The sequence below is a fragment of the Panthera uncia genome (genome assembly GCF_023721935.1).
Source record: "Panthera uncia isolate 11264 chromosome A1 unlocalized genomic scaffold, Puncia_PCG_1.0 HiC_scaffold_17, whole genome shotgun sequence".
Lineage (NCBI taxonomy): Eukaryota > Metazoa > Chordata > Mammalia > Carnivora > Felidae > Panthera > Panthera uncia.
The window spans coordinates 7,292,915-7,305,129 of NW_026057577.1; the positions used below are offsets into that span (position 1 = coordinate 7,292,915).

Below are 12,215 nucleotides of genomic sequence, written 5' to 3' on the forward strand. Positions count from 1 at the left end.
AGATGGATGGATGGATGGACAGGTCTGGACAGTATTACAGCACTTCTTTCATTTCAGACCCCTGGCTGGGGGCAGGGGGTGGGGTGAGCATGTGCTGAGCCCAATTTCACAGCTGACTGCACCTGTCCTAGCTCTACTTTTGAAGTTTGTGAATGACTATCTGGCAGGTGCCTCCCACAGGTATCTCCTGCAATCCACTTGCATAAAGGAACAACTTCTGAGCTTTGGTGATGGGCGTGAGGTCACTTCCTCTGTGCCTGTTGGTGGACTTAATGGCCCATGTCGTCCTCAGCTCACTGGACAGGGCACAGCCTGTACCAGAACCCAGCAGGCTTACCTCAAAGGCAGCTGCCCTCCTTGAGGGCCTTTAGTCCTGACATGGGGGCTGCCCCGAGGCCTCCCCAGAGGCTGACCCTGACGTCTGTGACACGGACACGAGTGCCTATGCTTTCTGCACCGGAGTGAAAAATAAATGATTTTATTGCAGGTCCAAAGACATATTAACAAGGGTGTGATGTGGCAAATCTCTGGCTTCTGAAGCAGGGAAGGCACGGCACGGTGCGGGGGGGGGTGGGGGGTGGAACTGGTTGCTCATTATACTAGTACGACTGCCATAAAACCGGACAATTTTTTTGAAAAGTGAAAAATGACAGTAGCAAAATCATGAAGTTACACTGGAGCCAAAGCCAGTGATGTAGCCAAGTGAGAAGGAAGCATCCAGACAGGTTAGCAGATAGGTTAATTCCATACAGTCCGGAAAGGAGAGGTGTGTACCTTCCATTCCGCCATGCTGTGTGCACAGCCGGCCAGGATCGCGTTGCTTCCTGCTTCCCCAAGCCCTTGGGCATCCCCCAAGACCCACAGAGTTTGGCACGGTTGTGAGGCTGCCTTGCCGACACCCTGTGTGCTTAGGAGCCAGTGGACGAGGAGCAGCGCTGCAGGAGCAGCGTGTGGCAGCTGTCGCACACACGCACGGGCTTGGGGTAGGAGGGCAGTGCTAGCTCGTTGCTGGAACACGTGTTGCAGAAGATGTGGCCGCAGTTACGGCAGTGGTGCTGCGGGACAAAGAGGCCATCATGGTGTGCTGTGCTCCCCCATCCGTACACCCACTCTGTTCTTAGAGCCTTTGGGGAAGGGATCTTAAAACCTAAGGCAGACTTGCAGATGTGTCCGTTTGGAAGGGGTCCTTGCAGACATTTGTTTCTACAGTCCTGTGCCTCTAAGGTCTGCAGAGTGGTGGTGGAGGGGCATGCGCTTGTATGAATCAGGCTCTTTTCCTTCAGAATGTGTTTACTGGAGTTGGGGGCCCAGGTTCAGTCCCTGCAATCCCTGCACCCTGTGGTGGGACCCCAGGTTTCTTTAGCCAGCCAGCCCCTCCTGATGGGTGTCTTACTTTGTGAAGAACTGCCTAAGTCTTGGGCAGAACGCCAAGACCAGGATCCATGTAGAAATCTGTCACTTCTGCCAACAGCCCAACCCCATCAGGCTAGACAATGAACCTCTGCCAGGCCGTTCACAGGTGGGGATGGAGAGGCCCCAGTGTCCAGCAGGCCTTGTGGAAATGCAGGATTTCAACGGTAGCCTCAGGAGGGCTGTTTCTACCTCTGGACCTACTGCAAGGCACTAAGGTTTGGGAGTTGTACTTTTCCACAGAGAGGCCGTTAGCCGGGACCGGTGAGCATGCGCACCTGTGTAGTAGTGGATGGGGTACTGTGGGCTGTAGAGGTTTCCAGTTTTGCTTGGCATCTATATCCTGCCCCTATCATGCCCAACTGGTCACTCAAAGCCCTGTCAACCCTGGACCAAAGGTATAGGACCTTCTGTTCCTGGAGCCTGAGGGCAGGCTGTACACTGGCAGAGGCAGACTTATCAGGGCACTGGCCCTGCCCAGATGCCAGTGAGCTTTTGGTGCCACTTGGGGGCTGTCCGGAGACTCGCTGCTCACCGGTTCTCTAGAGATTGTTTTTGCCTCACTTTGCCAGATGTTGGTCCTGTTGCTTAAAATGAATTTTCAATGATCTGCTCACCTAGACTAGCTCTGGGCATGAGCTGGGAAACCATCTCCCTGGGCCAGCAGACCAGCAGGTGTGATCACAGTGCGGTGGCCCCTGTGGGACTGGTGGGAGGGGAGCCCCACCTGTGTGAGCCAATGGAGGGCCACCCCACGTACCTTTCTTCGGGAAATGGAGAACTCCTTTTCACACTGCTTACAGTGCGTTGCTTCATCGTCTTTCAGCCAAGTATGGCCCTGGGGGAGGAAAGACCACCACAGAATCCCAGTTTACGGCCTGGCTCCTGATGGACCTTTGGCTGCCCAATGTCAGTGGCCTACCACTTCTCTAATAGCACCTTTTGAGGGACAGCCACTTTATGCTAGATGGGGCCTCCTAGGGCCTCCCTGCCCTGACCACAGCTCACGTGCTGCAGACCGTCTGCCCTCTGGCCCTGGCTTCCCGGCCTGCAGCCAGATCCCCCAGCTTCCCGGGAACCTGAGCCTTCCCCACCCCCTTTCAATAAATGCCCTTTGGCTGAGGTAACAAGAGTCAGGATCTGATGCCTGCAACTGGATCCTGGCTGAGACATTCTCCAGTGTCCCCCTGCTGAACTGGCAGGAGGGAGAGGGGCCAGCCTGGTCAGCCAGACCAGGTCTGTGATGGCAGTCCCTGCTGAGACAGAAGGTAACATGCCATGGGATGGGAGGCCCTTCTCCACATGCTGAGCCCCCCGACCCTCAGAGCGAGGTGGGGAGGCAGGAGTCTCCATTCTGCAGAGGCAGACACCACTCTGAAAGCTGTCTTTCTAAAGGACAACCAGGAGGCATGATTTGTTCAGCTGCAGGGACTGAGCTTTCAAAGGGGCCAAAGACCTGAGAAACTTTTCTGGCTCCTTAGCCTCTGGTGGATGTCACTTTCTTGGTGACAGACTGACCCTAAGAGCTGTAGCACCACGCCCAACAGCTCCTTCCTCGAGTGCTGCTGTCACTGTTGGACATTCCAGCAGTTTTTCAGGGACAGAAAAGCAGCTCACAGCGATCTCCTCTAAGGTGCTGCCCACCTGCAAGGGCGGGGAAGGTGCATGATGTTAAGTCAGGGCTGCCGTGAGCTGCCGTGACAGTTTGCCTCTGCCCTGTGTGTACTAGGGTCTCCATCCAGCAGAGGCCGCAAACTCCTGTCCCAGGTGGGCGGTCCCTTCTCTGAACTGTCCCTGTCCCGACCCTAGTGGGCCAGCCTGGTGCCCGTACCTAGTCACCTGGTCCCCACGTTCCAGCTCTCCGTAGGTGGGTGCATCATCCTGCCCTCCCCAAGGTGGTCCAGAAACATGGCCCAGGTCAGGGCTTGAATGGTCCCCAGAAATAGCAGGGTGGCCTCCGGCCCCTCACTTGCAGGGAGAGGTCTCACGCTCCCTATTCAACAATCCCTGGATCTCTCTGCCACTTTGTGCTTCCTCCATTTGGGCACCTGTGTGGCAGGCCTGGGGTGGAACTATGGCTGACAGCTGAGGAGCCCGGATCCAGACCAGGGTTCTGGGGTGGGCCCGCCACTCAGCAGCACCACCTCTCACCAGGTCACCTGGCTCTGAGCGGCACTTTCTGCTCTGTGAACAAGTGCTAACCGCCACTGAAGCCTCAGCCGCACACGCTCACCTGACTTGTGGCAAAACCCAAGAGCACATGGGGCGTTTGCACTAGCTGACCAACAGCTGCTCTTGGGCAGAGATTCTTATGCTAATAACATCAACAATCCAGTACCTTCAGTGCCTTATTTACTTCTTTGATGTCTTCCATCTTCAGCTTTGACCTTGAAGAAAAAAAGGCAAAAATCATTTAGAAGCAGTGAGAGGCTCTCAACAGCGACTGTCTGGCTTCGGGAGGGAGACAGGGCTTATTGAGAGAGCTGTCCCATAACATGAGTCATTCTGGAACACTCTTTCTACCTTTTCATCATCCCAGAGCCACCTCTTGAGGTTGGCTCACGTCTGCCATGCTCCGAGGTTGAGCCTGTGGACTGAACGTGGCCCAAGAACAGACTGTTGATCCTGCAAGCTTTCAGAAGACTTTGAAATAGTTGCAGCCATTTAAAGATTGAGGATACGGGTGGCTGGGGGGCTCAGTTAAGCGTCTGACTCTTGGTTTTGGCTTGGGTTGCCATCTCACAGCTTTGTGAGTTCATGCCCCGCATCGGGCTCTGTGCTGCAGTGCAGACTCTCTCTCTCCATCTGCCCCTCCCCAACTTGGGGTGTCTCTTTCTCTCTCAAAATAAATAAACTTAAAAAATAAAAAGATAATGTCCCAGAAATCCAGTTTCCTAGCTTCTCTGGGCAACCATTCCTGCATAAGGCATGTCCTGGAGTGGGGCTGTGTGTGCTCCCCTCAGGAACCAGAATCTGCAGGGCTCTCTGGGCCCTTTTCCTGCTGCCTGCTCCTTTTAGAACAGTCCTGCTCAGAGGACATGTTCATTTGTCCTTGCTCCATTCTTGTTAGGGTAAGAATAATTCCTTAGTTGTCCACATAAACGACTGACTGAACACAGTCTAAACTGGCAGGATTAAACCAGATAAAATGAAACTGTAAGAAGTTGTAATTGTGGGCGGGTGGGGCAGGGGGGATGGTCTGAGCCCTTGAAAGCTGAGATTAGCCTAAACTGTCATTGGATTAACCTAATCCAAGTGTCAAAGTGGCCGGGCTCTGAGACACGAGCTAGTCTTCTGGGGGAGGATTAGGAAACTGAGCATCAAGTCCTTTAGAAAAAGGCATTCCCTCCTGCCCTGACCAGCTTAGGAACAGGCCTGCAGACTGACAGCACCAGCAGCTGCCTGGGTGGAGAGACCTGGGGACACCAGGTGGAGAGGGCAGCCTGACTGTGCAAGCACTTCCCTGGGAAATAAGCTTGGGAAGGACCCAGACTTTGGCGACATAAAGAAACCAGGCAGCTGTGTCTGGCTGGTGGAGGGATCTGAAGGGAGTCTTCTCTGGTGTCACCTGGTGACATGAAGAAGGAGGGAGGGAAGGAGGGAAGGAGGGAAGAAGCACAAAGGTTCCCTGGGGAACCCCTGCCCGTGTCACGTGTCCTGACACAGCAACCCCCACGCAGCCCAACTGAGGGACATCCTGTTCGGTGTGCATACTACTTCAGTGTTTCTAGTTTCTTCTCCTGGTCACCCTCATCTCTGGACCTTTTCTGGTCAGGGTTTTATTCAGCATGGAGCCTGAGCCCAGGCTGTGCTGGCCATGACAGCCCTTCTCTCTCTGGTCACCGTGCTTGTGACAGGCACCAGAACAGGACTCTGGTGGGGGTGGCAAGTCAACCTGGAGTCCCTGTGGGAGCCATTCTGCCCTGATGTGAGCCAGATCCCCTCGTGGTGGAAGCAACAGACAGGACACCAGAGGTAGGAAGGAGAGACAGTTCTGATGGCTTTTTCTGCTTCAGACAGTTTGAGTTGGATTTTTGTCCCTCTGAAACCAAGAGTCCTGACTCAGAAGGAGAAAAAGCTCCCCCATGGCTTTGAAAATTCAGTAATAGGGGCACCTGGGTGGCTCAGTCAGTTAAGTGTCCGACTTTGGCTCAGGTCTCACGGTTTGTGGGTTGGAGCCTGGAGCCTGCTTTGAATTCTGTGTCTCTCTCTGCCCCTCCCCTGCTCATGCTCTATCTCTTTCAAGAAATATTAAAAAAGAAAAACAACAATAATTGCACAGGTGAACATATTCTAGTATCGGCTGTGACCTATCAGACTGTCCAGAGCAACCTGGCAGGACTGGGACCATCGGGAAGGAGAGCTGTCCAGTTACAGGACAAACAGAAGCACCAACATCGGCACTCCTGCAGCAGCAGCCAGCAGAGCAGACAGAAAGACTGGTGGGTGCGAGTATCCAGAAAGGCTGGAGGTGACCGCACTTTGGCTAGGGCAGGCTGGAACCCTCAAACCACAGTATCCACTCTGGTCTGACTGCAGGCCCAGCAAGCAGCCCGCCCCCCACCCATCTGGTTCACCCATCTGGGGTTTCTTAACGCGTTAAACCAGCATTGCGTCCTCGAGGCCTGACCTCCACCTGGCAGGCCTCCTTCCAGGCCCTCCCTTCCACGACAACACAATTTGGTTCAGGGCCCGGTGGGCAGGCTGGTGTGACTCCAGGGGGCGGCGCAGGGGGTAGGTGAGGGGGACTGGGGTCTTACTGGCTGAGGTGCAGCCCCATTTCCTGGAGGGCCTGTTCCTGCTCCTCGCAAACCTTCTGCAACTCTGCCTTCTCGTCCTGGAGCTCCCGCAGCTCCTAAAACGAACCGACCAGATGCCTGATACGCTGACAGTCTTTTTTTTTCTTTCTTTCTTTCTTTTTTTTTTTTTAAAGGTTTAGCGATCACAGGGGCACCTGGGTGGCTCAGTCGGTTGGGCGTCCGACTTCGGCTCAGGTCATGATCTCGTGGTTCGTGAGTTCGAGCCCCGCATCGGGCTCCATGCTGACAGCTCGGAGCCTGGAGCCTGCTTTGGAAGCTGTGACTCCCCCTCTCTCTGTCCCCTCCCTTGCTCATGCTCTCTGTCTCTCAAAAAATAAATAAACGTTAAAACAAATTAAAAAAAAAAAAAGGCTTAGCGATCACAGCAACAAGAAGGGCAGAATGCTTTTCAAGCGCAAAAAGCAGTTTTGTCATATGAACCGCACTCCAGACGGAGTTACTTTGTGGGTTACTTCTCACCAGCCTGTTTCTCCAGAATGGGCAACTGCAAGGTGAATGCTACAGGGGTGGCCCTGCGGTGGGGACAGTGACATGGAGCAGGAAACAGCTCCATTCAAACAGTCTTCCTCCCAGGGCAAACAAGGCTCTGCCCATCTGAGTTGCTATTAAAGGACTGTTTAAACACAGAGAATTACCTCCAAAAATACACAGGTGAAACTTCTATAGAACTGTAGGTCACTTGCCCAGGGAAGGCTTGTCTGGATAGTGTTTTTTGGAAAGGGCTGGTTGTGAGTGAGTGAACAAGGCTGATGAAGGCCCAGATTGGGATCTCATTCTCGTGCATGTGGGGAGAGCAGCTCACACAATGACAACCATCGTAACCTGAGAACAGGGCACCTTGACACAGGCTGGCGAGGGCTAGGACAGAAGACCCAGGACAGTGCGGTTCAGGGCTTAGGCCTAAGTGGTGGGCACTTCCCTCCCAGCCGCCCCAGAGCCTGCTGTCACAGGCACACAGCACAGGGCACCCTGCTGATGTCAGATACATTTTGTTTCTTGTGTGTGTATGTAAGTGCGGGTGGGAGGTGGGGAGGGCAAGCGATTCAAATCTTACACCAAAGTATTTGGGAGTGGAATAAAGGAGGCACGATGCAGAACTTTCTGGGAGTCCTCTTCTGCCCTCCATTTCTTCTCCTCCCTTTTCCAAGCCTGAGAGGCTCATGAGGAACTTCTCCCCTCCCCAGGGGTCCTCCCCACCCCTGGCCTAGTGGGCTCCCCAGCAAGGGGCTCTAGACACTTTTCAACAGAAACCAAAGCGCCTTTGTTGGCTCATTCAGATTGTGCAGCAGGACCCATTACCACATTCAGCACAACGAGATCCGGGTCTGGGAGCTGCCCCAGCCTCAAGGACCCTCTGCCAGGGCAGGTGTGGTGCGGAAGGCATGCCAGTCCCACCAGGAGAGGCTGCAGTAGTCAGGGACACCCCCTAGCAGGCTGCAGCTGCTCCCACCAGCATTGTGGGGACCTCCCACCTTTGCGGGAGATGCCTGGCGATTTTATCATCGGGGAAGACTTGTAGACTGCCTGGGTTCCCTGGGAGATCTAGTTCTGCAACCAGACAGAGATGCCATTCTGGCACCCCAACATCTCTCTCCCTGAAGCTTTCCATAGGATCCAGGCCTCACCTTCACCAGAGGACCGAGGTGGCTCTAGGCAGAGACTGGTTCGGTTGGCTTCCCAGGGGTGGCCCAGGCCCAGAAAGTTCTGGGGAACCAGGATACCTGACCCTAGGCCAAGCCCCTCTGGGGTGGAGGTGTGGCACTTGGTGGAAGATGTTCATGCTTACTGTTTCCTCTCTTGCAAGCCCGCCACCCATTCTCACACAGCAGCTGGTGACGGTCTTAAAATGAAGTGGGCCATGTACCTCCCCCACCCCCTCCATGCCCCCAACAGCTTCTTACCGTGCTCAAGAGAAGATCCAAATCCCTTCGTGCAGCTCTGGGGGCCCGAGATCGGTCTGCCCACCTGAGGCCTCGGCTCCAGTGCTTCCTTCTTCCGCTCGCCACACCTCAGCCTCATGGCCCTTCTTTCTGCTCCTTGACCACGACATACCCTCACACTTCCTGCTATCTGCCTGAGAGGTTCTTAGCTTGGACCTGTGCATAGCCGTCCCTTGCTGTCATTCAGATCCGCCCGTCACTCTTCCCAGACCACCCCTGCCCACGGCAGGTAATGTTCTGTTCACAGCACTCATCCCTGAGTGTCTGGTGTGTGCACCGGCCGCCCAGAGCAGCAGCTCCATGGGCACAGCTCTGGCTCTGTGGTTGCAATTTCCAGAGACACTGGTAGCTCTTTTTCTCCCAAGGATGGCTGCCTTACCTTTCTTTTTTTTTAGTTTGTTTGTTTGTTTATTTATTTATTTAGAGAGCGAGTGAGTGAGCAGGGGAGGGGCAGAGAAAGGGAAAGAGAGAATCCCAAGCAGGCTCCATGCTGTCAGCACACAGCATGATGTGGGGCTCCAACTCATGAACCGAGAGATCGTGACCTGAGTTGAGATCAAGAGTCCAACACTCAAACAAGCCACCCAGGCACCCCTGCCTTACCTTTTTTAATCCTTCCACTTGCTGTAGCTCTGCTCGGAGCAGAGAGGAAGTGTCTTTCTCCTGCTGTAATTCTCGTTGAAGAGCCTGTCTTTGCTCTTTTTCTGATTTCAGCTCTTTCTCTAGACTTGAACTGTTTTCCCAAAATGAACTGGAGTTAGTCTCAGTGGGAGATTTGCGCGGAAACTGCACAATCTCCAACCCAATTCACCACACAGGGAACGGGGAATTGGAATTGGCATTGTCACATGCATATCTAAACCCATCACTGGAGCAGGGCTGCCTGCCCCTCCACAGGGGACACCGGGACCCCTCAAGGGGAAGAAGGGCAGGTGCACACTTGACTGCATGTGAGCCGAAAGAAAGCAAAAGGGCCTGGGGACACTTAGGGCTGCACCTGTGGGATCCCCTACTGAGGCAAGACCTGGGGCGTGGGGGGTTGCAACACGAGTTCTGCTTTTTCCAACCCAGAGCCAGCTCCCACTGGAGGACACTGGGGGTGGGGGCAGGAGAAAGCTACTGGACCCCCCCATCCCCTGCTGCTCACCAGCCAAGTGGCCCTGGGACGTTCCTGAACCCCCGAACCAGCTCTCTCATTTGTGAAACACAGACATCTGTCACTCATCACTGGGCTTTACATGCACCCTCAAACCCTCATCCCAGCCTTGTAGGAGATGAGGGTTAAACTTCGAAGAGGCCACGGCCCGCCCCCCTCTGCCCCCCACCGGGCCGCCCGCCTACCACTGCTCATGCAGCTGTGAGAGCTGTTGCTGCAAAGCACACGTCCGGCCGCCCAGCTCCTGCTGCAGCCGGTGGCTCCGCTCCTCAGCCCCCTGCCTGGCCCTTTCAGACTGCCGTAACCTGCACCGAAGCAAGCACATCTGCATAAGGAAAGGAGCCACCCTCGCCACCGAAGGTATCGTGTTTTCCTGTTCTCGTGGCTTGCATTGTAAATATGCACACAGTAAGATTGACTCATGTGTGTGCCCAGTTCCCAGAGTTTTTAGCACACGGATAGACCCATGGAACCACCATGGTGATCAAGAGACAGAGCAGTTCTGTCACCCCTGAAGGCTCCCTTCCCACCCCTGACCCCTGATGGGCTCTGATACCATGACTTTTTCTTTTCCAGAGTGTCCTATAAGTGGAATCATACTTTCTATAAATAACGTTTTAAGCCTGGCTTCTTTCTCTCAGCTTAGTATTGCTGAAATCAAGTTTGTGGATCAGTGGCTCATTCCTTCCTCTGCCTGAGTACTATTTCACTGTACAGGGTACCAGTTTGTTCTTACTTCACTCGATGAAAAACCTCTAACTCGCTTCTAGTTTTGACAATAATGAATAGACCTGCTACAAACATTTGTGTATGGGCTTTTGTGCAGACATTAGTTTCCATTTCTCTTGGGCTGATACCCAGGAGTGGGATTGTTGGGTCAGATGGAAGAGTAAGGTTAGCTTTATTTTAAGACACTGTTTCCCAACGTGGCTGTACCATTTGGCATCCCCACCGGTCATGTAGGAGAGTTCTAGTTGCTCTGTAGCCCCGTCAATACTCGGTATTGTCATTAAAAAGATATTTAGCTGTTCTAACAGGTGTGTAGTAGCATCTCACGGTGATTTTAACATGTACTTCCCTGGGGGTGCCTGGGTGGCTCAGTCGGTTGAGTGTCTGCCTTGGCTCAGGTCCTCATCTTGTGGTTTGTGAGTTCGAACCCACATAGGGCTCACTGCTGTTAGCACAAAAGCCCACCTCTGTCCCCCTCTCTCTGCCCCTCCCCTGCTTGCACTCTTTCAAAAATGAATATTTACAACAAAACATAACAAAACATGTACCTCCTTGATGGCTACTGACACTGAACATCTTTTTGTGTGCTTATTTGCCATCCCTATGTCCTCTTTGGCGAAGTGTCCATTCAAGTCTTTTGTCCATTTTTCAACTGGGTTGTCTGTTGAGTTTTGAGAGTTCTTTATATATTCTGGAGACAGAATATATAACTTTGTCAGTTAAGTGATTTGCAAGTTTTCTGCCAATCTCTAGCTGGTCTTTTTATTCTCTCAACCATGTCTTTCATAGCACAAAGGTTTTACCTTTTGATAAAGTCCAACTTATCAAGTTTTTCCTCCCATGGACACCATGCTTTTCAAAAGTATTACATTTTTTTAAGTTTTTATTTATTTATTTTGACAGAGAGAGAGAGCAAGAGAGAACAGGCTGAGAGAGAGAATCCCAAGCAGGCTCTGCAGTGCCAGTGCAGGGCCTGGCATGGGACTTGAACTCATGAACCGTGAAATTATGACCTGAGCCGAAATCAAGAGTTGGACACTCAACTGACTGAGCCACCCAGGGGCCCTGGATCCCATGCTTTTATGTCATGTCTAAGATCTCTTTGCCTAATCCAAGATCACAAAGATTTTCTCCTAGGTTTTCTTCCAGAGGTTGTAAGTTTTAAGTTTTCCATTTAGACTTATGATCCATTTCCAGCTAATTTTTGCAGAAGACAGGAAGTATACACCAAGGTCCATTTTTTTTGCTTATGCATGTCCGATTGTCCCAGTATCACTTATTGAAAAGATTTTCCTTTCTCCCTTGAACTGCCTTTGCACCTCTGTAAGAAAATCAGTTGCCATATTCATTGGGGTCTGCTTTCAGGCTCTATTCTGACCCATTATAGACTGATGGTTAAGTGTGTCGGTGACAAGGAGCTCACTGTATGGGTCTGACTCCTGAGAAGACAATGTGATACAGTCACCCAGAGATTGATTAAGGGAATACACACTTAGGCAAGGATGGGAATCCAGCCCCCTTGCTCAGCAAGACTACAATTCCAAAGGACTTTCATCCCAAGTTGTCTGAACTTTTGAGAGAGACTCTAAGTTCCCGGGCCTAGGGAATGTCCAGCACCTTCTAGGGAGTATCTGCCACAGGGAGTGATTACCTTTCTTCCATCTGTTTCATGCTGGACATAACCTGGTTGGTTTTTTCTTCAAAAGATGTGATGGCTTCATTCTTCTGCTGTAAACAGCTCTCTGCATTCTGCAAAGGCAAGGAAGAGGGGTCACACTCTGCCTCTCTCTCACTGCTGTGCCCGCTCAGGGTTAAAAGAGGGTTTGATGATTCAATCTGTGCTTTCACAACATTTCTAGGAGCATTTCACTAATTGCTGGTCTTTCCCATAGCACTGGAAGACAAACTGGACTAAGGCTCCCAGCTTTATCCACACAAAGAAAGGCCAAAAAGGAAGTAATAAGCTTTTTGTTTTCCTCTATGAAAGGTCCATGCTCCTTTTTAAAAAAAGAACTTCAGAGTGAGATCTGACAGTGTTGCAGAGCTGTTCCTACATGCCAAGCACACCTACGAGTTCATCGAGCCCTTGTAGGTTCTCGTGGCCGGCTGGTCAGCCCCAGTTCCCTAAGCACAGAGGGAGGCTGGCACAGACGTGCGATA

General features: G+C 52.5%; 1 protein-coding gene across 2 annotated transcripts in view; it reads right to left on the minus strand.

Moving 5' to 3' along the window:
• Positions 1-462: 462 nt before the first annotated feature.
• RUFY1 (RUN and FYVE domain containing 1) overlaps positions 463-12,215 on the minus strand; it is a 59,080-nt gene continuing 47,327 nt past the window's right edge. The window contains exons 12-18 of one of the 2 annotated variants that reach the window (XM_049648993.1): positions 11,707-11,804; positions 9,512-9,631; positions 8,774-8,903; positions 6,171-6,265; positions 3,749-3,797; positions 2,171-2,248; positions 463-1,055 (exon numbers count right to left, since the gene is read on the minus strand). In XM_049648993.1, coding sequence (XP_049504950.1) covers positions 909-1,055; positions 2,171-2,248; positions 3,749-3,797; positions 6,171-6,265; positions 8,774-8,903; positions 9,512-9,631; positions 11,707-11,804 — 717 coding nt within the window. In that variant the 3' untranslated portion in view covers positions 463-908. Of the gene's footprint in view, positions 1,056-2,170; positions 2,249-3,748; positions 3,798-6,170; positions 6,266-8,773; positions 8,904-9,511; positions 9,632-9,655; positions 10,747-11,706; positions 11,805-12,215 lie in introns of those variants that run through there. The other variant, XM_049648994.1, reaches the window with a different exon arrangement.